Source organism: Falco peregrinus, chromosome 3 (assembly GCF_023634155.1).
Source record: "Falco peregrinus isolate bFalPer1 chromosome 3, bFalPer1.pri, whole genome shotgun sequence".
Lineage (NCBI taxonomy): Eukaryota > Metazoa > Chordata > Aves > Falconiformes > Falconidae > Falco > Falco peregrinus.
In genome coordinates, this window is record NC_073723.1 from 31,755,797 (window position 1) to 31,781,133 (window position 25,337).

At 43.5% G+C, this 25,337-nt stretch overlaps 1 protein-coding gene across 4 annotated transcripts in view; it reads right to left on the minus strand.

The window, feature by feature from the left end:
• The window catches only part of DPY19L4 (dpy-19 like 4), a 31,832-nt gene extending 23,649 nt beyond the window's left edge, over positions 1–8,183 (minus strand). For 2 of the 4 annotated variants that reach the window (XM_055799272.1, XM_055799270.1), the window contains exons 1-5: positions 7,958–8,182; positions 4,509–4,616; positions 3,439–3,563; positions 2,696–2,786; positions 793–914 (exon numbers count right to left, since the gene is read on the minus strand). In XM_055799272.1, the coding sequence (XP_055655247.1) occupies positions 793–914; positions 2,696–2,786; positions 3,439–3,563; positions 4,509–4,616; positions 7,958–8,102 (591 nt within the window). In that variant the 5' untranslated portion in view covers positions 8,103–8,182. Of the gene's footprint in view, positions 1–792; positions 915–2,695; positions 2,787–3,438; positions 3,564–4,508; positions 4,617–7,957 lie in introns of all 4 variants that reach the window. The other 2 variants (XM_055799271.1, XM_055799269.1) reach the window with 2 other exon arrangements.
• Between the last annotated feature and the right edge of the window lie 17,154 nt (positions 8,184–25,337).

Below are 25,337 nucleotides of genomic sequence, written 5' to 3' on the forward strand. Positions count from 1 at the left end.
GCTGGAAATTACTACTATTTACTATTTGCATACTGCTAAGAGTGTGCTAGGTGCTTTACAAACAGGTAAGAGACAGACCCTATTTTAGAAAAGTATTGAGCATGCTTTTATTTTGGGCTCAGGAAAAACGAAGCAGTATGAATTAAAAGCACACTTCAGGACTCAGCTTGCTAGTGCCACAATTTTTGTATTTGCTTTAGCACGAACACTGTATGTGTCAGATTTAATAAATCTATACTGCAGTGAGATATAAAGCTCACAGGACTACTGGAAGAAGTTATGTAGGGGAAGAACTTGGAGAAGTAAAGATGTGTCAAAACCAGTTCCAAAATAACTAATTAAAAGAAAGATAAATAAGAGAGGACACAAGTATGCAGCATAAGCAGACCAAAGCCCGAGCAGAGCAGAAAGAGACAAAACGTTTATCTACAGAAGTGTTTTTTGCTTTTATCTATAGGGGAATGAGTAGAGACAGGCACCACTATAACAGACTTCTGTACTCCAAAGGAGCTAACTTTCCCGTTTTTGATGGATAGCACAGATACTCTCCACATTTCTAAGTGGTTTGTAGGAAGTAAAGAATAACAGACAGAAAAGTTTAGTGCATATAAACCTCCACAATTCTATGCCAGAATGATCAGAATTGAGGAGAACCTGGTCCTGGTGAGAGGCTTAGCTCGATTCATTCAATAAAAATTGCATGTTCATTGTATGCAGCATAGAAAGTCTCATACACACACATCACATACAGAGCCATAATGAAAGCACAGAAAGTAGGAGAAATGCACATACTTCGCTACCAGATGCTTGATATAAAACACTGGCAATCAACTCTGGATACAAAGTCATTTGCTGGACTGCATTTATCGTCTTCAGTGATATTGTCTTATTGTTGTGTGTCAATTCATAAACACCTATAGACAAAAAACATATATTATTCTTGGAATCACTTACTATTGCTGTGCTTAGAAGAGGTGAAAGTGTACTCAAAGGTAGAGAAAAACAGATTTGATCATTAAAGCTACTCATTCACCACTCCTAATTTTAAAGGAAGGAGATATTTCAGTGCCAGATGCCATTCCACCCTAATGACTCAGCAACAAAGTTATTACCATTTTTTGATCTAATCTTAAATAGAGGGCCCAAAACTAACCAGCTGAAGCATAGCCTTTTCAGTTACATACTGATGTAACCCTGGAACCAGCTACCTACAGATCACCTTCACAGGAAGTTCTTAAGAAGAGAGACAAAGATCTAACAGGGATGAACAGGTTGTATTAAACCTGTCTCTACAAAGAGGTCAGGCGTGATGGCCTCATCCACCACCTTTTTCAGCCCTTTGTTTCTGAGACTTCTAAGAATCACTTGCTTAACACAACACATCTTTGTATAGGGCTGAGGTGAAATTGAAACTGGCATACTTGAAGGACAGATCATTTTGAGATATTATAATTAAAGAAAAAAATGGTCATGACTTAGGACAATAGAGGGAAGAGGAAAAACAATGCAAATTACAGGGTGAAACCAAAAAAAACCCCACCAAACCAACCCCAAAAACAATGCAACAGCCAAATGAGATAACTGTTTCCAGCTCTGGACATATCTAGGTGTGTGGTCTGCAAGCAGTTCTCTGCAGGCCAAACCAGGTCTTGCAGGACTTTATAACTGGGTTCAGCACAGCTGTGATACACCTTTGAAAACTGGGTGTCCCCATAATACCTAGTAGATACTTGAGTCTACCTGTTTGCAGAGGCAGCATGCCTGGATGAGGCAGTCCATCTATTCACAGCATGGGTAATCCCCCCAGAGACAATGAGGAACTGACTGTACCAAAAACCTATTATATATTGCTGACGTGCTACATATCAGCTGGGAAACTATTCAACTCCTAAAACTACACCTACAAAGTTTAACTGGCTTTGCACGAGGTTTCATGAGGGGACTGAACTAATTCAATGGCTGACCGCTGCAAGATAGGGCTGTTCACTCCCTCTTCTCTCCTCAAGTTCTTGCCTTTTCCCCACACCCATCCAGGTGCCCTTCTGAACTCACTAAACTAGCATGAAAGTGTTCCATCTTCTTTTCATTGCTTTAGTTTTCTGCTGGCTTAGGGACCTAAGGTCAGTGAGCTCTAGAGCCCCTGCAAGACAAAGAGCAGGAGTGCAAAGGAAGGAGAGGCCACTGCCACCCAGTTTGGTCTCCATCCTGTTGGTTTCTGTCGCCTTCACCCAGTGTTCATCAACATCTATTTATCATAGCTGACAGGAGTAAAAGCCTCCAGCACGGACAGGATGGAGCAGATCAACTCTTGACAGAAGCTGTTGCATCTTCTGACAGAGGATGGAAAACAGTAATTTCATCTCCCATTACAAAATTACACATAAATCATGCTTACATGGCAGATAATCCATGATGTAACACAGGGAAAACCAACAATAACTTCCATACGGGGCAGTATGAGAGTAATATTAATCCTATTGCAGAGTACTGATTAAAGACAATCTGCTGGAATACATGATAGTCAAATATTGTTTTTAAAAAGGCACTAAAAAGTTAGGACAGCATGCAGTTTTTAATTAATCTGACTGATAAACCTATATAAGAGTATAAAATCAGTCTCCCCAGCCTGCAATTTTTTACTGTCTTCAAATAGAACAGAACTTTTCAAGGCTAATAAAATGAATGGGGTTTGTACCTCTTTCAAAGGAAGGAGCCTTTAGCAGTTCTTTATAGAATGAGTAATAAATGGCGCTGTCACCCTGAAATGTAATTTCTCGTTCAAGTTCCTAGGGGGGAAAAAAAAAAATATTCACCTCCCATAATCTCTTCCCATAGAAGACTATATATTTTCAGATAGACTGGTTTTGTAATACAGCACATGGTTATGACTCCACTGTAAACCTTCAAAGTATTCCACAAAACATTAATCTTCACAGCGCCTCTGTGCTCTCTATAATTTAGCAAACATGCTCGGAATCAGAGCAACTCAAATCCACACTGTAAGTCAGCACAAGATCCACAGGATCCTTTCATATTCCCAAACCTAAATTTCATTCAACTTTCCATACAGTACAGTTCTTAAAAACAAACAAAAACCCTCAAATAAACAAAAAAGACCCAAACACCCAATATACATTCCTGTGGTTTAGCTTACGCAGTGCCAGTATGCTTCAGTATTTTCTTCAAAATTTAGAAGGGTATTTCAATGATAAAGGGTGGCATGGAAAAACATACAAAAGCATGACTAGACAAAACTACTGTTCGTAGGAGAAACACTTTAAAGAAAAAAAAGACAAAAAAAAAAAGACTGTATCAAAGACAGGCCTGAGTAGAAGGACATGGGATTCTGCAAGCAAGTAGTTCCAACCTGACATGGATCAGCTTTGATTTCAAGGACACAATTTGGCTTTTGTTTCAATAGTTTAACTTTTTCTTTACCTGCCTGCTGGAAAACCAGAATTTCCGTTCATGATATGTTGAGAGGTACACAGCATACATCATTCCACTAGTGACTGCCGCAAGACAACCAAAGAAAAGTTTCGCAAAACGCTGAATTAACATATCTGAAATAGGACAGTGAAAAAGCTAACACAGTCCAGCAGATTCAGAAACAAACAGTATGCCCTACATACAATGCATTTCTGAACAGCAAGTAAACTTAATGGCATCAGAATTATCACACCATCAGCAGCACAGATACATCAAGAACTGGTTTGTTATTCCTGGCCTACACGGTTTCCTTTCCCAGTTGTCACCATTGCTTCATAGGACTCTCAGATAAAATACACACTACAGTGCAAATTTCTCTCCATTCTAGTAGGAATTTCCAAGAAGGAAAAGTGTCTTCCAAATAAACAGACCGAACTCTAGATTTCACCCAAAACACCATAACCTTCTTAAAGACCTTAGCAGAAAGAAGTGCAATACCACATCTAACATCAATACTGAGGCATTCTATTCTCCATTCAATTTTTAAATATAAAAGGAAGAAACTAATCTGAATTTTACCTCATTCAATGGGTGTCTACTTTACCTGTAGCTCTCTCAAGTTAGTACACACGTCTAACATAAAAGTTTTTGGTAACTCGGTAAACACTTACCTAAAATTACACCTAGTTTTAGTTCTCTGTGTTGAAAAGCTGTAAGGACTTTTTGTCTGTTCATATTTCACTACCACTACTTCATGCCTTTCGGCTTCCCAACAAAAGATCATTCCAGGCACAGTTGAAATATTTATCTGTACTCAAATAGTAACAACAGTAAGATTCTTAAGCCGTTTGTCTGTCCCCGAACTGAAATAATCCAAAATTACCATTCTACTCTGCAATATATAAAATGTCTTTATTAAAGAATTCTAATGTGCATGGCTGTTTTTTCTTGAAACATTCAAAAACCTAATTCAAAATAAGTCTGTTATAAATTACTGTGCTACAAACATCCTCCCATAAAATGTAAAAGAATAATGCAAAAAAAAATATCAGAGGTTGGCTAAAAATTCTGTAGCTTACATTTTGGCGATCTTCCCAGCTTTGAGTTTTCTTTGTTTCTCTCCTCTGGAGCCATTTTGTCAGATTCTGTGCAGTTTTGCTTCTTTCTCTGTCGCAGGTCTGCTGCCCCTGAAGACATGTTTTATAAGTTATTGCAACACAATACCTAAAATCGCACTCAGAAATATGCACAGCAGCAGGTAACAACCTGCAGCAACTACCGCTACTGATTTAATCCCACAGCAGATATATTTGACAAAAAGACTCAATTAAAGTATGTCATATGCCTAACTAAAATAACAATATCGGAACACAGAAATCAATTATTTATTGTTATTTCTTAGACAATCCAATAGTATTCTCTTAAGGCCATACTTTGAGATCACCCAGAACTCAAACTGGAAGCTAACTGTTTATTCCACAGCGAACATATTACACAAATGAAGGAAAGCAGTAGTTTAGGTAAGATGATACAGACACTGAGCGAAATTGGTACCAATTCCATTCCACTGTCATCCTGGCTTTACACTGCTACAGTACAGTAGTATACTAGGCATATTACTGTAATACAAAACTTGGGCTAGTCCCTTACATTGAGCTACCTGTTATTCATATGGTAAAAGCCTTTAGATACAATACCATACTTTTTTTCTGCTTCCAGATCTATTGGAACTAAGCAGATTTATGAATTATTAGTCTAATATGTCATGAAAAAGCCCAGTCAGCTAGGCCACGCAGACCACATCGGAAGACTGAGGGCTTCTTCGACTTCCGTTTTCTGTGAACAACAGCAGTTGGAAGCCCTGACCCATTCATTTTACAATCAAGGCAACAAGGCTAATTCAGAGTGCAAGCCTCCATACAAAAAGACTCATTGCAAAAAGTCTGTTATAATTACTATATTAAAGATGACATCCCACAATGTTTATGTCGTTTTAGAAGTGTTATGAAAAGGTTTAACTGCAACTCATGCTCCGGAATTTTTAGCTTTCCAGTTTGACCTACTGTCCAACATTGCTTGAAATTTTGAAGCCACTGATTTCCCCTGGCCTTAAAACAGCTCTTTCATAAAGCCATTCTACTTCAAACTTGAAGTGTCAATCTTCACATCCCTCAACAAAGCTTTTACTCCGGTTGCACATTACTCCAAGTTCAAATCAGTCTACTTTTAACTCCCAACTATTTGATTTAAAAGTTAGAAACAAGAAATAGTAATATAAATAAACTGTTTAAATGGTGTCTGCATGTATCAGGACACCTGTATTTGTGCTTTAACAGGGTTTTCAAAGCAATTTAGAAATTATTCTGAGCAAACCAAGATCTCAATGATAACATTTTTCATGGAATGAACAGAAAACATCTACCTTCTTAAACAAGACAAGAACTGGAAAGATACTAAACAAAACAAAGTTTAGGGTGTTCAGTATCACATTTATCATTATGTCAATCCAAAATGAAATATACACCAGCATCTCTTCATGTCATGTATACAACCTCAATCAGCAACACAAATATGGAGTGCACTACAACTAAAAATCACTTGTACTACACAAAATAAAATGGGGGGGAAAAACCCTAGATCACCAGAATGGGCAGATAAGCGCTTGGGAAGATAACTCTCTGCCCTTGTCATTCTAGTTACGACCAAAACAACAGCAATGAGAATGCTGAAGGAAAAGGCATTTCTTTTGCTTTCCCGGCAGGTAAGTGAGCTGTATTAGAAGCAGAAGCATAACACACTTGAAAAGTCTAGGAGTTAGCAACAGTAATAGAAAACTCCCAAGGAAAGCACTAAAATTCCAATTCTGAAACAATTACACCTCCATCAGCAAATGATCTTCACCTCAGTTTTGAAGACTGACCAATAGATTCCCCCCCTCAAAGCAATAACAATGCTACCTCTGTTTCATTTGCAGCTGCCTTAAACAAGAAAAATGCTGTTTCCACTTCTACGAGTCCTTTAAATGCGGTGATATGAAAGTCAAACAAGGTGACAACTAAAAATAATCTAGGATTTTGAACTGATGACACAGCCTCTAGTACCTCTCTATCCAACATGCAATTTTTCATCCGAGATTGCTTTCTAGTTCCCTGTAAGTTCCCAGTATGCTTCTTTTCAACTCGTGTTCAGACAACATGCATCCCACTTATTTTGGTATATCTATTGCAGAAAAGCATAACTCATTGCTCCTTTGTGCCACTATATTAATCCATTTTTCATCTGCAAATTGAGCATTGCTGCAATTCTTGTCCTGCGATTTAAAGAAAGATAAGACAGAGCTAGGAAATGTTCAGGGAAGGGCCACGAGGATGATCAAAGATGCACAGTGGCTGCCACACGAGGGACAAGGAAGCAAGCTGAGGATGAAAAGAGGATGACCAACAGGAACGTGCTGGTCTACACACTAGTGAAGTGCACACACAGACTGAACCGTGAGCAGCGGTTCACCTTCTTTTCTAATACTGGAACACAAAGTTATCAAACCCAGTGAGCCAGGCTGAAAGGAACCAGATCATTGCACATCACCTTCACGTAGACCACTCCTACCCAAAGAACGTTCTGTAAATGAAAAGTTTACCCAGATTCAAAAGAATAGACACATTTGTGGAGGAAAAACTAAATACAGAGAAACCATGTCCAGCTCAGAAAGTACCCCAGCTGAGAACTGCTGGGAAGATGGAATATGCCTTGGAGTATCACACACGCTTGTTTTGCTCTTGCATTTCTCAGGGTGCCTATTTACAATCATGTTTCTGCCGATTTCCCCGAGAAAATTAAATGCTATCTATCTTCTAGTTGCCACAAAGGGGGTTAGCCCAAAGGCACCTGGAGAAAAACAATTGTGTGGCGGGCTAAAAGCGAAACGAGGGCGGAGACGGACTAAAACAGACAAACGGGGATACGGAAGGGATGCCAAAGAAAAAGCACGTTCACAGAGGTACGCGCAGAGCCGATGGACAATGCCCCGGGGTGCTCTGCCCAGAGGCAATGCCGGGCAAGGGAAAACAGACCCCAAGTTTCGGGCTCCCATCCGCCCAGCTTTCCCCCGCGCAGTGCCGCGGGCGGTGGGCTGCCCCGGCCGGGGAAGAGGCCTCGGCAGCCGGGCCCGAGGGGGCCGCCGGGGAGGGCCCGGTCTGGCCTGGCCCGGCGCTGCCACCAGCCGCTGCAGCGGCTGGACCCGCACCGCTAGGGGAGACCGGCCCCGTGTCCTGCGGGCGGCCGTTTCACTGTGATACGCGCCTCTCCGCCCCGGCGCGTACCTGACACACGCCCGCGGGCCCCAGCCCCGCGCCGGGGGAGCGGCCCCAGCCCCGGGGCACCGCAGGCGCCAGCCGGAGCCGAGCCGCACCGCCCGCCCTTGGGCGCACGCCCCCTCACACGGTGCCGCCGGGCCCGGGACGCGGCGGCCCCCAGCCCCGCCGGCGGCGGAGGGGGATAAGGGTGACACACGCGCCGCCGCCCCCCTCACCTTCCTCCATCGCCAGCCTACGGCTGCCGCCCGCCGCCGGGGCCGGGGCACCCCGCCGCTCTCTCCGGGGCGACGCCGCCCCGCCCGCGCTCCTGCCGCTGTCGCCCGCCTCCCGTCGGCCCCGGGGGCGGGAGCGCTCTCGCATAACAGGACGAGCGGCGCGCAGCGGCCCCTCGCTTCCTGCCGCCCCGCCGTCGCTCCCGCCGTTGGGCGCCTTCTCCGGCGGAACGGTGGTGGCAGAGCGGGGGGCCGGCCGGAGCGCGGTGGCGGCGTACCGCGGCGCTTCCGGCCGGCGGGGCTAGGGGGAGGCGCCCCCAGCAGCCGGACCGGGCCCCAGCCCGCTCGGGGGGCGCAGAGCTCCTGTCAGCCCGCCGCGCCTCGCAGCCCGCAAAAGCAACATCGGGCGGGTAGTGAGGTGCAGTTCCCTGCCGCGCCCGCCCGCCAAGCCGGCTCCGGAGGGACCGTGCCCCCTCAGAGGGACCCACCCGGGCCGTGAGGCCCTAATCAGAGCATCTGTCGTGGGTGCCCCTCGCTTGGCACCCCTGCTGCCCTCTGAAGAGCCTCCCTCCCTGGGAGGGGAGGTCTGCCTTCGCACAGCATCATCCGGAGAGTCCCAGCTCGATGATCATGTACGAAACTCGGGGCCAGCTGCAAGGGGCCAGCTGCAAGGGCCCAGTGAAGTGGTTGGTTGAGCCTTGACGCGCACCTGCTTTAGGCTACTTTTTGCATCATGGTGGACTACTGGAGCACGGTACCAGCACCCCACTGGCATAGAGGCTATACAAATGCAGGAAAAAAAGAATACCCCCAGCCCCAACGAAGTTACAGGCTGCTTTTGGGAATGTGGGCTGTGTTCGGGTAAAGGGAGGCCAGTGAAAAAGCATAAGGAAGAGATGAAACATCCTTAAGCAGTGGAATAGGTGGACATTTCAGCATGTTGGCAACCTAATGATTATCGTGGTTATTGTCAGCACCCTGGCAAAAAAAGGGTTTGGAGGGATGGGGTAATCTTGTGAATGTGAGCTGGGAATGCCTGCAGAACGTAAAGGATGGCATGGAAAGGTGTTCTCTGTAACTGTAAAAAAAGAGCAGGGGAAGCTGGTATGTTCATTGATGGATGTGATTAGACATAGTAGCTAAGTTAGGAGGACAGGACTGGTGATGAGGATCTTTAAAGTTATGTACTTTATGCTTGAAATCACAATGGGGAGGGGCTCAAGAAAGAGATGCAGAGAATGGGATGACATCACTATGATACATTGTTTATGGCAGTAGCTCTTACAGGCGCCCCCAGTCAAGACCTTGCCATTTTGGTGAGTCTGTGAAGCACAGCATTTGGTTGCACCAATCCTCAAGTAGCAATGCTGCTAGAAAGAGCGTATTTCACCCTATAGCAGTCGCACCTTGGATTTTTGGTGGTGAAAGTCCTGAGTTCCGACCATGAGAATTAGCTGAGCTGATTATATACATGGAGCCAGGTCCATTGCAATATGACAAACCTCTCGTTTTGTTTGTAGCTATGGCAACATGAGCTGTTTCTATGCTGCATATGGGATGCCAAGCTGGGGCAAAGGCTGGCGCCCTCCCTGACCACTGCCTGGGGACACACCTCAGGGAGTCCCACTAAGAAGGAGTCTGCTGACACTGATTGCATTTGCCTCTCCAGACATCTGAATGCTTGATTCTTGGGTTGGGATTGTTAGGGACGGAAGTTCTCACCCTCCCATACCCCAAAGCTGCTTGCAGGTCTCTGGTGGGCTGAGGGCTCAGGGCTGAGTGGGCTGCTTGGACCACAGAGGGAATTTGTGATTTGGGGGTTGGCTACAGCCCTGAGGAGGACCTCCAAGCCTTGCCCAAACTTGCTGTGCAGAGAGAAGATTGAGACTGCTGGTGCAGGAGCCAGCCCATGGGGAAGGGTGCTCCCAAGCAGTATGTTTTCCAGAGAGCACCATGTGGTTCCCAGTTTCTTGCTACAACTGTAGGGGATGGAGTGAGCACAGGCACCACCTTAAGTTGGCAGGCAGCCATTCAACAGACCACAGCTGTACTACAGGCTAGCCTTCCACGTGGGATTTACCTCCACTCATCATCAGATGGTCAGGGTGAGTTCTTTAGTAGGTGGCGCATAAGGACCTGTGCATTAGAGGTATGCTGAGAAGCTCCACAGTCTGTAGGACTGTGGTCTTGGCAGAAGTAGTCTAGCAAAAGCTGGAGGGCTGGAGCAAGATCAGATGCTTAGCTAAATCAGCTTAGATTTTTCTCTGTCTTAGGTCAGACCTGTAGTGTCAAAAGTTGGGGATCTCTAATAATCTCCACATGTATGTGGAGACACACTGAGGTTCACTACCAGGGCACAGACATTGTTCTCAGTGCAAGTGCTCTGGACTAAATTCTGCCACCCTTTGAGGGAGCCTTGCTTTGAACATGAACTGGCAGATTAGGATTGTCATCTCTGGGGGAAGGATGGTATCGACCAAATACTGGAAGATTGCTGAAGACACTTGGGTATTTGCTAGCTAATGGTTTAAAAATAATTAGAGTGAAATAACAGAGTGGCCATGATCTGTTCTGTCTGTGTCTCATTGCATGTATGTGTGGGGGGAGTTCCCCAGGCATGGGCTGCCAAGGGCCGTGCTGCCTGGACTCAATTTTGGGTCAGGAGGCTGTGACCCTCGCAGCTCTCAGCAGCTGACCCTGTCCTGCTGCAGGACTGCATCACTGAACAGAGCAGCTGGGCTTATTTAAACCTCTCATAAGTAAACCATCAGAGGAGATATCAAAGAGGCTTGTGGGAATCGCCCCCCTGGGGACTGCATGTCTTCTGACATGTCTTCCGATGTGCAGTTGGGCCAATGGCCGATCAACTGCTGGAAAACTGATTTGGTTACTGTCTAAAACCAATTTGTGTATCCTATTGGAGCGTAAAATGAGATTTATAAGTTTCCTGGATTTTTTAATAAAATCTAAAATACTTCTGCAGTTTTTGATTTATTGGATAGTTAAAAGTTGCTCATGTTTTTAATGATCCATAAATTATCCATTGCATTTTTAATGTAATTGGTTTTGATCTGGTTTATTTTTTTCATAACTTGATTCTGTTGTAAGTTACTGGAATAAACAAAAATAATCATTGCCATCAAACCAACAATAATAATTTTAAATATTTGTGCTCAGACCATCAATACATGGATGAGAATAAAAAAAAAAATTCTCAGTTATGCTCTATTTTTTTTTTCTTGAGTCTTCTTTGTACCTGCTCTTTCATACTGTATCTTGTTACATATCTTGTGCAACTCCAGTTTTCTACGGATGCTCCAGCACGTGGGTCATCCCACACCCTGAATTCTGTAGAACTATAAATGTACATCAGTTTATTTACATACAGAACTGTACAGATAGCAGAGAATTGAAAAATTCAGCCTGCTTACTCAGTTTTCATTTTTTTCCAAGGTCTTCTATAGAAAAATTGCACATTTGAAGGTGAGAGAACCGAAAGTAGTCTTTTATGCAAGTTTCTTTCTCCCAGAATGAATATGCTGAAATAATTTTTAGAGTAATGTTGAAAATGTTATTACTGCTGTGCTTCAATCTTCCAAAATGCGTCCTGTAGCTAATATGGTATGAAAGTTATTTCATTTGACAGCTTATTATGTTCTCTAAACATTGTGCTGTAATATATTACAATGAATAAATATGGGGATGTTGTGTTCTTTTTCCAGGCTTTCTCTGTACAAACATGCATCATGTGTCTGCATGATGGCATTCGTTCTGTATTTACATATTCTTTCTAAGCCCTACAGACATAACTTTCCTTCCTGTTTACAAGTCTGCAATACTGATACTTTCTAGTTTTAACAGTTTTTCTTTGAGAGATGTCGGGAGGCAAAGAGACACAGATGTACCTTAGTGTAGAGCATTAATACTGGGCATATTTGTCACTAAAGAATATGTACTTGTTCATTTTGTAAACAAATCAAGTTGTAGTTTTTGTATGTTAAAGATCCCATGCCTAAAAATCTTCGTAAAGTTTAGCTTCAACAATCAGGTAAATGACTGCAGATATTTCAGCTATTCTCCTAATTTCAGCCCTTTGTGGGGTTAATTTTCTGGCTTCTTACTTGCGATTCTGGATTATCAGTATCCCAAGGTTTTGCTTATTTTGATTATTTCAGACCCTTCCCTCCCCAAAGTTGTGTAAGTTTTACCAGGATGTAAAAAATGTTGCCTACATAAGTGTTCCTGGGACCAAAATTTTGCACTGTGCTCTCCCACTTGATATGGGGAATGCAAGGAAATAAGTGGGGGGATGTCGTGAGGTAATGACAATATGGAAGCATTAATTAAAACTGGACCTAAGAAGGCAAAAACTTAAACTACACAAACCATATAGAACCTTTGGGATTTTTCCAGCTATTAAACTCTCTTCCTACTTTATCTCAGCACAGCTTTCAGGGCTTTTGACTGCTTCGGCTCCTGCCTGCCTTGCCCAGGATGTAAGTGAGTCAGGTTCTATTGTCACCTGCTTCATCGTAAAACTTGGTTAATATCCATTAAATCAATGGGACTGATTTAGATCTGTGCACTGAAACTGCGTTGGGGACATGGAAACACGCTTTGTCTCTGTTCTCTCTTTGCTTCAATCCTCTGGTGGCAAACCCATGTTTTGATTTCTACTGTGGCCTTTGTAATTTTTTTTATCCTCCACCCCAAAATGGAAGATGCCACTGATGTGACTACCACAACCATCTTCCTCTTATCTTCTACCCTGCCTCTTGTATTTACTATGTCTTCAGTAATGCGTTTTCCAATATTGTCTTTGAAGCAGCATGAGATCCTGCACGTTCATTTTCTTTACTTCTTCCCATCACTCCTGGTGCTTCCCTGTAATCTAGAACTGACTCGTAAGTCAGGCTGTGTTTAGATTTATGTGATGCTGTGCAGCCTCTCATCCTGTCCGCTTTCTCTTCTACTTCCCTCTAACAATCCCACCATCTTCTCTATCCCTTTGTTGTACCACCTTAAATAATTCCTCTCCCTTTGTGTTTTCACCCTCCAAAAATGCATTGATCCTTATCACAATTGCCTTTATCTGACCTGTAATTTTCTGTATTAGTTTCTCACTTTTCATCTTCATAAGACCAAGCCATGTCAGCTGGCTAATTGCTGTATTGATGTTCCAGCCCAAGTGCCTATGGAGCACTATGACAGTAATAAAGTCATGGTAAAAGGACTACAGGAGAAAAATGTTGATATTTGTTTGTTTGTTTGTTTAAACACACACACATACACACATACCCCCTTAGTGATGTGACTTGTTTTCTGTACAGCTTCCCTCTTTCTACTCTTGCTCTAGTTCTTTTTTGTGCTGTAGACAATGTTCCCCAGGGCCAGAGCCTGACCCTTGTATTTGTAAAATATGCAGCTTATTATGTGCCCGGCCAGAAATTACTGTAAGGGAGCGTAACTGGCCGACAGCAGCCTTGCCCTGTGCTTGGCTCTGCCTCTGCTCTATGAGGAGACCTAATGCTCTGCCATTGCCTCTGATCTTTCCAGCACTTCTTTTTCTCCCTGAGCTGTCTCTTTGACTTTTATCCAAGGATAAAGCCCTTTGAGGTGGATGACTCACAGCTCAGCACTTCCTTTGACTCACACTTTGCCACCTAGGACATTAGTTAGCTCTTACTAAACTGCAATTTGTTTTTTTATTGCTTATGACATAATCCCTTGCAGCTCGCATCTCCGATTTCACTATCACTTCTGCTGGGTCAGAGCTATGCTTGTTTTTCTACGGTTGGTCAAAGCTGTATTTCCACCTTTTTCCCTCCTCTTGGGTTTAATAGCCTTTGTTTTTTCAGAGCCGGAAGGCTTTCTTGTCCCTGGAGCCCAGCTTTTGGGGCTGTGTTGCTGAGGCAGAAGGTGCTGCTCCCCACTGCAGCCTGTCCTTCTGACACGGAAAGGTAGCCTGGCCTATTGCCTCCCGGTGCAGCATCCTTGCCATTAATCTTGGCTGCTTGGCCGCGAGCAGCATAGCCTCCCCGGCTCCCAGAGCTGTCCCCAGCGACACTTGCACGATGACAGTGCAGTTAGTGACATCGCACAGGTGCTGATGATGAGGGCTTAGCAAACACTTCAGCCAGTGCAAAACAAGCACTAGAATCCAGGTCAGTTCCCAGGCACTGTGTTGTCCCTGCAGGGCAGGGCTAGCATGACTGGAAGTCACTGAAGCCCCGACCCTGGCACTGACATCAGCAGGAATGACTGATCACATCCAGGAAATTGCTCTTGGGGTATCGTGCTGGCCCTTTCTTATACAAATATTTTCCAGAGAAATGGTGCAATGCAATCTTTACTGTATTTGTGCCTTAGTGTCTTACTAAATGCACTACTTGGGCACACCTCCCCATCCCAACATTGGACTGTCACCCTTAGCCCCATGTTCAGCTCCAGCTGTGTTACTGCTGGCCAAAGGAAGGGTAATGTCACTGCTTTTGGTGGGTTTCCAACTTGAAGCAGGAAGGAGGTTGGCCTGATGCTGGAAGATTATTAATCAGGAATACAACTCACAGCCCTAACACAAAGCAGACCACTAGATACCTTCTTAAGAGTTACATCCAGGGTTATTAGAACGTCTTGGACTGAAACAGCCCTCTGCAGCTGGTGCTGCTTTTCAGTGGAGTGAGTAGAAACAGACTCCAACACGAGCAAAACGCGCTCCGACCAGGCAGATTAGCTATTACCAAGCTGCTGAACTGTTTGTTGTCTGCTGGGATTTCCTAGACAGCAGGAAAAGAAGTGGATGGGACTATATGCCACTCTTAATGTAGAGTGCAATTTTCATCTGGGATGTGGATTCTTGACTCCCAGGCAACTCTGAAGATCTTAGCTGTAATTTTCCAAGGAGCAAACGCAAGCCAGGCAGTTTGTTATGGAGAGGTGTGATTCCTCTAGGAAGGGCAGTTTTGTTCCCTGAGCTTTTCTTGACTCCTGGCTGGTATTGCCAGGCTTTGACTTCATTCCCAGAACAGATTCTCCCCAAGCCTGGAGTTGTCTGAGTTAAACAGGCACATTTGAAATTATTACTTTTACTGGCACCTACGTCGCTCTATATAACTGCTTTTATGAGACATGGGGCATTATGAAAAACACATGGAACAAATAGACCTAACACGTAAGCAGGACACACATTGCTGTATAATTACGCATAGCTATACAGTTACATAAGTGCTTTTCTTGGGGAATCACCAGTGACGGCAGCAAGCTTTGCCTGTCATGTTTGGGCTCGTTAAAGCACTGATTCATCATACTTTGAATACTGTGTTTCCTTCTTGTTCCACAGTAAATGGATTACTGCCTGCAATTTCAATAGTAATTAATGAAGATGAGAGATTGATCCAGTGATAAAACTGGGTTGTCTGAAGAAGAGGAATGATTTAACCCACATGTCAAAACTCACGACTTTACTAGAATATCACTAGCCCGTTTGCAGACTGACTCTTCCTCTTCCTGACAGAGGCATTTCTACCAGCTGGGGTAACAAATCTAAGCATATCAGGCATGATTTGGTTCTTTTGTTCCTCCTCTATCTGAAGTCTCCCCATCCTTGTCTTCATGCCACTTGCCTTGGACTCATTTTTGCAGTTACCTAATTCTTCTCAAACTGTCCCACCATCTGATATGCATCAAGTTGGTCAAACCTTGGGCACAGAAAGCAGCACTGCTGCATTGTTGCAATGCTTGCCACAGTCAAATTTGTGCTCTGCTTCCAGTGAAAGTCATCATATACCACTTCTGGTATGCCCGATAGCTTGCTTAGCTCATTCAGCTAGCTCTGGATGAAACCGTACTGCTTAGAGAGGGGAATCTAAAGGAAGCACTACCATGGGAGAGAGCAGCTGGCTAGGCAGGGATCTCAGCTTATTCCATTCAAATGGAAACGCTCAAGGAGATGCCCACGCTGATTATTTAAAACACAATGTGATCCCCAGAGGAAGGGTACTATATTAGTGCAAGATACTTATTATTAGTGGTATTATTACCAGTGTTATAGTGACTGTTATTCTAATACCTCATTGCAATGCTTATGCAAGAAGCAAATACATATTGGCAGGTGGAGGGAGGGAAAGCAAGCTATGGATTTGCTTCAAGCAAAAAGCATCTAAACTTGGCATTTGATATGACTACAATCATCTCAAAACAAAAGCAGATTCTTTGCTTCCTTGTAAATTTTTCTGGGCGTTTTTGAGTTGATGATGCAAGTGCTTTCTGCACAAGTAAAACGGTCTGGATGGTAGGCGGATGAGAGATCTATCATTAATGAGCAATTTATGAAGAGATTAATTTATGGAAAGTTCAGATAAGCAAACATTCAACATGTTGGTGCATATTGCTAGCGAAAGAGCCAAATGTTTATATGGTTTCTACAATGGGAGAATCTGGGGAAACAAGGCTTTGTGGCTGAGCTTGGCTGGCCACGCTACATTTTCCTGTATACATCATGTTAGAGTCATTTGTTAAATATCCTTCCCAGCTTTACGTAACTCTGACCTTACAGGTGAAGAGTTTGGTCCTGCCCTAGGAATTGCAAAGAGAATTATGTTTGTTGACAGAGGCAGATAATGCCTTCCTCTGCAGTGATTCGGGCTGTCAACGGCAACGACTTGGACAGGAATTGACAGGAAAATTAGGCTTAGTCCTTGAACTCGTTGGTTTTGGCAGAGATACGAAGGAATGAAACACAAAGATATAGAGGGAGAAACCTGGATTCCCTCCTCAAAGAAAGTTTACTTGAATTGCTTTGTCATGGACTAGCTCATTTCATTCACATAAAACAATATGGGTAGTCTCAAGAGAGACTACAAAATCCATCCCATTGACATCAAGGACCCTGAGAAGCAGCAATCACATAACCCTTCCCTGGAATATACTTCAGGAGAGTATAATTAATTGCTGTAAGGGCCCAAAGTGACTTCACTGAATTCAAATAGTCACACAAATATCACTGAAACTTCTCTGGTGAGCTTTGTAAACAGGATTTGACTATAAATTAAAACCAAGCGTAGATGGTGAGTATTCAAAATGTCAGTTAATTTTATCGTGAAACAACTTCTTATATGCTAGAGTTTAAATTTCCATTAGTTCAAATAATGGACTTTTTTTTTTTTTTTTTGGTTCATGTCTTCCAGATGTGCAGGGTTGCAAGTCAATAGCCAGTCCCCTGCAATAAATTTTCGTTTAGATACTTTATGGCCAGGGCAAAGAGTATGTATATAAATGGGGAGAAAACTGATAGATTGCTAGAAAACGAGTGTGCCTGTCTTTCCTTAGAAAGGTTAATGGAAGTATTGGCCTGAGGGTATTACATTTGCTTGTGGAGTTTTCTTCCTTCCTCCTCCTCACCCCTGTTTTTGCAGTTGGCATTTGGAGAAGTAGCGAACTAAATCCAAGCTAATGCATATGTCACGTAACTCTGCTGAACTGAATGGAGGGGCGAGAGGCTTATGAGACCAGTCCTGGGAGATTCTGGCTAGCATTTGTGCCAGCAGTAGGGAGCAGTGGAGGGAGTTCAGGGTCTTATGAGAGCAGAGTCTAAATTAAGGCTGGCTCTGGCATGCGCGGTGGCAGGGAAATGCAATTTGATAGAGACATTGGGGCTCCAAGGTGAGCAAATGCCACCTACACCACTGCCAGCAGGCTCCTGTTTCTTGGAAATGTTATGGCAACATGTTGCAACCTAGATATTTGTTGTACTTTTCAGTTTGCTTTGTCATGTTGAGCAGTAGCTTTTACTCTGGAACAAAAACATACTAATACGTGGTAATGTAATCATATTAATGTGAATGCACGTTTTCAGTGACTGGAAAGAAGTGGGCAGCATTCTGGCAAGCACTCTTGCGGTTTCCAGGCTTGATTGCAGTGAGCAGTTCCCACCCTAAACGCTGAATTTCTATCGTCACAAAGAAAGGATTCTCAGTAAATACAAAACTGTTAAGTGTACCAGTAACACATCATATTTTTTCTATGGGATTAAATATATAGAAATTGTCAGGACTTATCACTTGCTGGCCAGGGTCAAAGGTAAATAAGCCAAGAAAGCAAATTCAGACAGAAAAAAAAAATATCCTTGCTTCTACAACACTGGCCAATGAACATTTCTTGCCCTGTGAAATCTTCAGTGATGAGGTGGATATTTTCCCTCAATGGACCCTGAGAACAGACACGTGTCAGAAGGCTTATTTATAGCTCATATGTACATGAGGTGCTGCTCTCCTGTTAGCCAGCACTCTGCTGCTCTCGTTTGACCTTATCCCTAGAAGGCTGAAACTTTATTATGGTAATGAATCTTTGTTTCTCCTTCCCTGCACCTGGGGGATTTAAATGTGCTTTTGCCAAGATGCCGTCTCCTTGCTCAGCAATATATAACCTAGGATACATGCAAGTTGATTTCACATGGGAATTTAAAAAGGATGGAAGAGATTTGTCACAAGACATCTGCAACCTCTGTTACATCAGCTTTTGGGATCACAGCCTATCAGCCAAGATAAAGACTCACCCCATGAAATAGGTCGTTAGCACTGATAAACAAGGCTTCAAGAGGGCTTGAGGGTCGGGCTAGTAGCCTGAAATACTGAAGTCATTTGGGATGCTGAATTAATGTATTTACCCACAAACAGGTTCAGGGTGGAGAAGGGCAGGGCCGCCTTCCCCACCTAGCAAACACCGTGCCCCATCTGATGCCAACAGTTGTGGGAGAACCTTGACCTTCTTTGAATCCTCGTTAACCCTCAAATTGTCACTAAAATGTTATTAATTTGATTGCTGCAGAATTCAGTCAGTCTTGGGCTCTTCTCTTTTTCATTCCCAATAGTGCTGGCCTTCAGTTTTATAATGATTCATTGATTTAATGGCTCTTGTCATACCTGTTCTGATGCCCTGTGGCAGTCATCACCAAACCAGTGTTTCCCATGGAAGCTCTGCTCTGGAAGGGCAGCGGACCCCTTCACTTCTAAACTGCTTTATAAATGTGGGTCATTTGAAGTGAGACACACAGTAATTTAGAGCTTGGATTAAATGCTTTTCATCAGCACTCCTGGCGGAATCAGTTTTCTTCTTTGGTTATGTTTCCTCCTTTTCCTCCAGGCCCAAACAGTTCAGTGCTGTGTAACCCTGGGAAAACCAGGAAACCAGAGCTACTGGGAGAGGGGGTGGGATCCCTCTCACCTATGCTGAGCCATCTGGATGCCTGGCATGCCGCTCCAGCTGTCATCCCAGCTCCAGCTGAGCTCATGGACAGAGAGGGACATGCCCGAGCAGCACAACCGCAGGGCTGAGAAACAGAGAAAAAGGCTTAACACCAACCAGCACAGACTGAGGTTATAGATACATAAGGTGAACAGAGGAGAAAAAGATTTTTTCGATGTGGATTTTCTTCATAAGGAAATCCACAAAACTTCTGTGAACATCTCAGCAGTTTATTTTTAAGATATTAGTTATTTTTCACTATGACATACTTTTAATTTAATATGGAAGGTAAATAAATGTAAATTTGTACAATTTTAATACAGTTTTTCTTTTCTTTAAGCTAGTATTGGTTTCATTTGAAACTCTTCTTTCATTTTTTTCCCAGAAAACTTCTTCTTTTTTGTATTTTCAACTAAAAAGAAGGTGAATCACAACTTTACCAACAAACCTCAGAACGCCTTCCCAGGAAAGCAAACAGTTAAATCCGTATGACTTCCTTTGCTTCCCAAACATTTTCAGCAACCAGAGGCCAATGCTTCCACCTCCACCTGTGGCACCCTTCATGCATTATTAACTCTCTTCTTTTCAAAACACAGCACTGCACATTTACCATATGTAAACACAGTCTCATTTTTACTTACTCCACATAGTACTGCAGTTAAAGAGCTTTTAAAGTGCATGTATATTGAACGTAGTTTCTTAGAAAATTTAGTTTATGTTTAAAAATCTAGACCAAACCTAGAATTTTTTAGTGTAGATTATCTGCAACAATCATTATTTGCTGTGTGACCTCTGAGTTTATTTACTTGTGTAACACAATAAAACCCACCCACAAATTAGTCTTTGCAGTGGTTCTGCTTCCTGTGACTTCTAAAGCTTTATATTTGTTTCATGTTTTGTTTTTAACTTGCATTCCAGAAGTCACGTGCCTGGGGAAGAATCTCAGTTATCATTCTGGTCTGCTTTGTTTTGGTGTGTTTTTTTTAAAAAAAGCAAATTCCCAACTTTCATGATTAGATAGAAACTTGGAAAGACTCATAACTATGAAGGCAAAATGTATACCCAAAATATACATACCTCTCTTCTACGTTAATCCCCTGATGTGAGGTTTCTTAGTGCACGGGAGGCTCCATGCTATGCTGTAATCTATGAAACCCATACTGCCACACGAGTAAGCAAAAAACCAACAATCACAGTGAGGATTTAGGGTAGAGGTGGCAGGTTGCTTTTTACGAAGGCTGTGAGGTTAACTGCGGAAAAGGGAAAGGATACAGAACTCAAGAAGCAGAACAGATGAAAAGAACAGGGGCTGGACCAAGGCTCCTTATTTTCCTTTGGCAGCATGCTTCAGCAGTTGGTAACTAACAGTAATGCAGGGCCCACCTAGGCTTTGTGGAGAAGGATGCTCGGGGCTTGCCAGCGGGTGATGTACTGACCAGTACGAGTGCAGGGTTGTCCCATGCATGCTCCTGCCTCGCTCCAGGAAAGGTACTAGTAAAGCACAAGCATCCCATTGTGCACCGAAGGGGTGTTTAAATCCTCTGATCACATCTGAAGCATCAGTAGCTGCTTTGTTATTGGAAAGAAGAAAATGAAAACAATAACATTCAAGCTGTAAATTAAAAGCCCACTGCAGATGTAGATTTCATGAGCAAAGTTATTAAGAGCATTACTATGCATATTAGAAGTAATTAAAAACAAGCAAACAGGAAGAATGCCAGGCAAGAACACGCAGGTTGGAGGAGAATTCTCCTCTCAATTACACAAGTGCAAATGAATATCTTGTAAATAAATCCACCATCATTTCCATGGGTGAAGTTACAGTCACGCTGTTTATAAGCAGCTTAACCATAAGCGCTGGAAACCAAAACAACAGCGTACCATTTACAGTAACAAGAAGACAAAAATGAAATGGAAAAGAAAACCAACTTGTCTGTTCTCAGTGGTGCCCTGGAAATGAGGTTATCCTCTCTGAGGATGCTGATAATTGGCTGAAGTCTTTGCAAGGCTGGGACCGGTCTGATTTTTTCTGAGTAATGTCATAACTGGTCGGTTGCTTGAAGATATGTGTCTGAGAAGCCTTGCTGATACTGTTACTGGCTTTTAAAATGTTGTTTACAGTTATAGTCGCTCATACTATTTCATTGATTAACTTATTCCCTTTTAAGTATGCATAGTGGTCCCTATTTTCTCTACATAAATTCTTTATTTGTGAGTGTTCTGCAAATAATTCATAGAAAAATTCCTCATTTCATGTCATGTTTAGAAATTCTTTATTCCTTGTGTTTTATAGTTAAGGTGTAAAATGCATCATTGCACTCACTCCTGAACAGAAAATGAAAAGCTTTTAAAACCAGATATAATCAACAACAATGCTCTTTTGATTAAAATAAGTAAAGGGTTTAGAAGTACTTTCAAGAAGTATTTTCAAGAAGTATTTTAATATCTGAAAGCTGTCCGACTAGTCAAATAAAAGATGACTCATAGGTCCCACTAGGAAAAAAAATATCCATCTTGCTTGCCCAAATGCCAGCCAATCTTTTAATCCTCTTCAGATTAGTTTACTACTGTGAAATTGGTACTTCAAGGTGCTGCGATACCTGCCAGAGCAAATAAGTTACTAACCAAGCCAGGCTCAACAGAGCTGCTGCATTCCATCTGGTGCCACAGGGAGCCTCGGCTGGTCTACGCTGACGGGACAAGTTAAGGCCAGGTGAAATGCCAAGCTCCTTAGCTCATCTGCTGCAGGGAACAGGTCTGCAGTGTGCCCGCTCAAGTCTTGTTAAGGGAATAAATCCGACGTGCCTGTCTTACTAGGTCAGAGAGAGTCTGCAGCGCCTCGATACGCAGTGTGCTGTGATATCGTGTGTATCACAGAAGCCAAAAGCACGATTAGGTTGCAAAGACAAAACTGGAAAGTTAAGAAATGCCAGAATTAAGGACGCTTACTCAAGTGACATGTCTCCTGGTGGCAAATGGTTTATGATACAGCCTTTAGCCACATGATTGCCCACTGGTGCCTTCCCCTCCTGCAGTGCCCAGGATGAGGAGTTTGTTTACTCTGTATTGAGTGTGCCCAGCCCATGTTTACCGTACACTTCAAACCCTGCTTTGAAAACAGAGCTATTTATTCTTATGTGGGATTTTTCCATATGATTATGTTGCTGGAGTAGCTCTCAAAACCAGAAGATGTGCAGGGAGTCCCCACCATTTCCCATCTGCGGATGTTTGAGCTGGCAATTGCAATAACACGCCTGAGGGAGGGGGAGGAGGGTGGGGGCTTCACCTGTGCAGGGGAGGGGGCAAAACAAGCCAAGGGCAATTCCCTCGGGCGTTATTGCAGTGAAGCCCACCCAACTCACCAGCAAGATTCAAAGCCTCCTGTACAGACACTCCATTTCCATCCACAATTCCTTGTCCTGGTGTAAACCTCCTCTCCCTCCTTCCTGCAGTTTATCCCATCTATATCCTATAAATCAAGCCTTAAATTTCCCACCGCTCTGCATTCATGTCAGGCGACGTTTTCTTCACAGCTGCCTTCACAGATTGCATTAGGGATGTAAAGTCACCATTTCCCCTTAGTTCTGGTATCTAGACCTCACCAGACTGACAGCAATTCCCACCTGTAACTGCAGGTAGAGTCATGGCCACCTTGGGCTGGAGCACACCCCAGGAAGTCACAAGTGATGCACTAGCATCTCAACCGGGTACCTGCCAATTTATTTTTCTCCCATAGAGCATAATTTGTCAGATTTCCCTAATTTTCCTGTGAAATTGCAAAAGGTAGATCATTGACTAGAAATAATGCTGCCATGACAGAGTTTTGAGTATAGAGAAATTAGTCTTCCTCAAAGAAAAAGTCACCAGTATCTTATTTTAACACAGGCAAAATGATGCCTTTTCCTCTAGCCTCACAGCTGGACACAGCTGCACTGATCTGCCTGAAATTTTCCACAGTAATTCAACAGGAGACAGAGATTTGGAATGAGAAATTTCCATTCAAGTTTGACAAAATCATAAGCAACAGAAAACAAGGCTCCTAATAGGACATGCTGGAGACCTTAATAACACATGCTCAGCAGCTCTGCTTATAATAAGCTGTGGGAATTGATGATGCTCATTTTAAAATGATTTTCACATTTACGTTTCGATGGGACTCATTGGTCAGATACTCTGTGCAGGGCAGATAAAGCAAATAGGGTTGCTAAGTCATCGACAGTCCTGCAGGTGTATTTCAGACAAAACTGCCTTTGCATTTAAGAGGATGATGGAGTCTGCCCCCATCACAGCTTCAGATTTGGAGTATGTAGGTCTGTTCTGCACAACCGTTTTAGTGTCCCATGTGTGACACACGCCTGTGCTCCATACTTGCCCTTTCAGCGATCAGTCCCCACATGGTATATAGGCTTACTCTGCAGGCTTGGGCATTTTCATGGTGCTGGCCAGTAAGGTGCTGGTTAGGAAGCCCCAGCAGCACAGCTGGAGTGACTGATGCGCATTTTCAGTTGCCTGGCTGGGCAAACCCAGGCTTCTCTTCAGTTTTTAGAAGAGGGTTGTAAACTATTAGGAAGTGACCTCAGCTGACGAGTATATCATGTTCTTTCGTTCCATTCACTTACAGCATTTACAACATCTCCCCATTATCGTTTAGACTTTTACAACTCTTAATGACCCTTTTATCAGAGCAGCAATAACCAATAAATCCCCTTTGACATTTATTGCCCTGTATTTAATACATAAAAGCCCAATTTATAACATCTTATGAATGCTGAAGATTATTTTTCAAACTGCTAGTACCGTAAAACTTTTGTGAATATCACTACAAAAATAAACGCTCCGATAAAGGCTCTGTTTCTGTAGGTCACTCTGCATCATCCCTAAATGAAATTCAGCCACAACCTGCAATAAACTCTGTGGACTGGATGCTGTATGGCAGAGAGAAACCAGAAGGCCAAAATGCCTTCCCTGTGGGGAGGTGTCCCATCCTGTGCCTGTCTCTCACCAGGATCAGTTTTGTCCTTAACTGCCAGGAGGGGTTTCAGGTATGGGCACATTCAGCAGGAGCTCTGGGGACAAGCAGACACAGGTTTCGTTGCCAGCAGCCATCACAGACAGTGCAGGTAGGGCTTGTCCACCTGACATGGTCCACTCAGAAGTCAGGTAGCTGAAATCAGTTTGCTGGGCTTTTTCTGAAAGTGGTGGAGAGGAACAGGCACCACCAGGAGAGGCTTCATTCCACCCTACACAAGGTGTTCCAGGAGGGACACCTCTGAGGTGTACAGTCCCAGCTGCCTTCCTCCCTTTGACACAGGTGGAGCTATGTTCCGGGCTGACAACGCTCACCTAACTTCAAAACAGCTAAAATTAGATGCCACAAATCTCTATTTCTTCGTTTGCCATGATGACAACATAACTTTGAAGTTATCTCTGTGTTATTACAGGCAGAGACCAGACTCCAAAGGTACCCTGTTTACTCACTGTTGTAATTTTTGTCCAACACTCAGTAATGCCCTGCACCCGCTGAAGGACATTTAACGAATTACCATCAGTACAATTTGAAAGTGTGCCTTGTCTTGATTTATCAGCAGGTACAATACACGCAGCCACGGGCCCCTGCAGAAAGGAGCAGGATCTCGGCTCCCCCCTTGCTGAAACCCTCTCCCGCACTTCCGAACCCCGGCAATCAGAACACAGCAGATTAGTCCTTAGGAATCGTTTCAAACTGAACTGTTAATGAAGGCAACCCAAGGATACTATGTGTTCCTGGCAATGGTTTCAGTTTTGCTAACTCTATTTCTAGATGCCAGACTTGGGCTTGATTCAAAGCCCAGTGCCAGGAAGACTTGACGTCAGCGGATTTTGGACAAGCCGGTAGATATTTCTATGTGGTGAATGCAATGCTGTATAAAGACACCCAAGCTAGGTCCAAGTGAGCTACTGCCAGGGCTGGAGGTCTGTATTGCTGTTCTGGTGAGACGCTGTATCCCAGCTAATTAGCCTTGATGAGAAACGCCTATTCTGACCTGGGCAGAGAGCTCAGCTAAGGCAGCGGCTTTCCTCCCGATGTGGGCTAGCCCAAGCATCTCTGTGCCATGTGAAGACAATTTATGTATTGGTGCAGCAGGGTCTGCACTGAACAGAG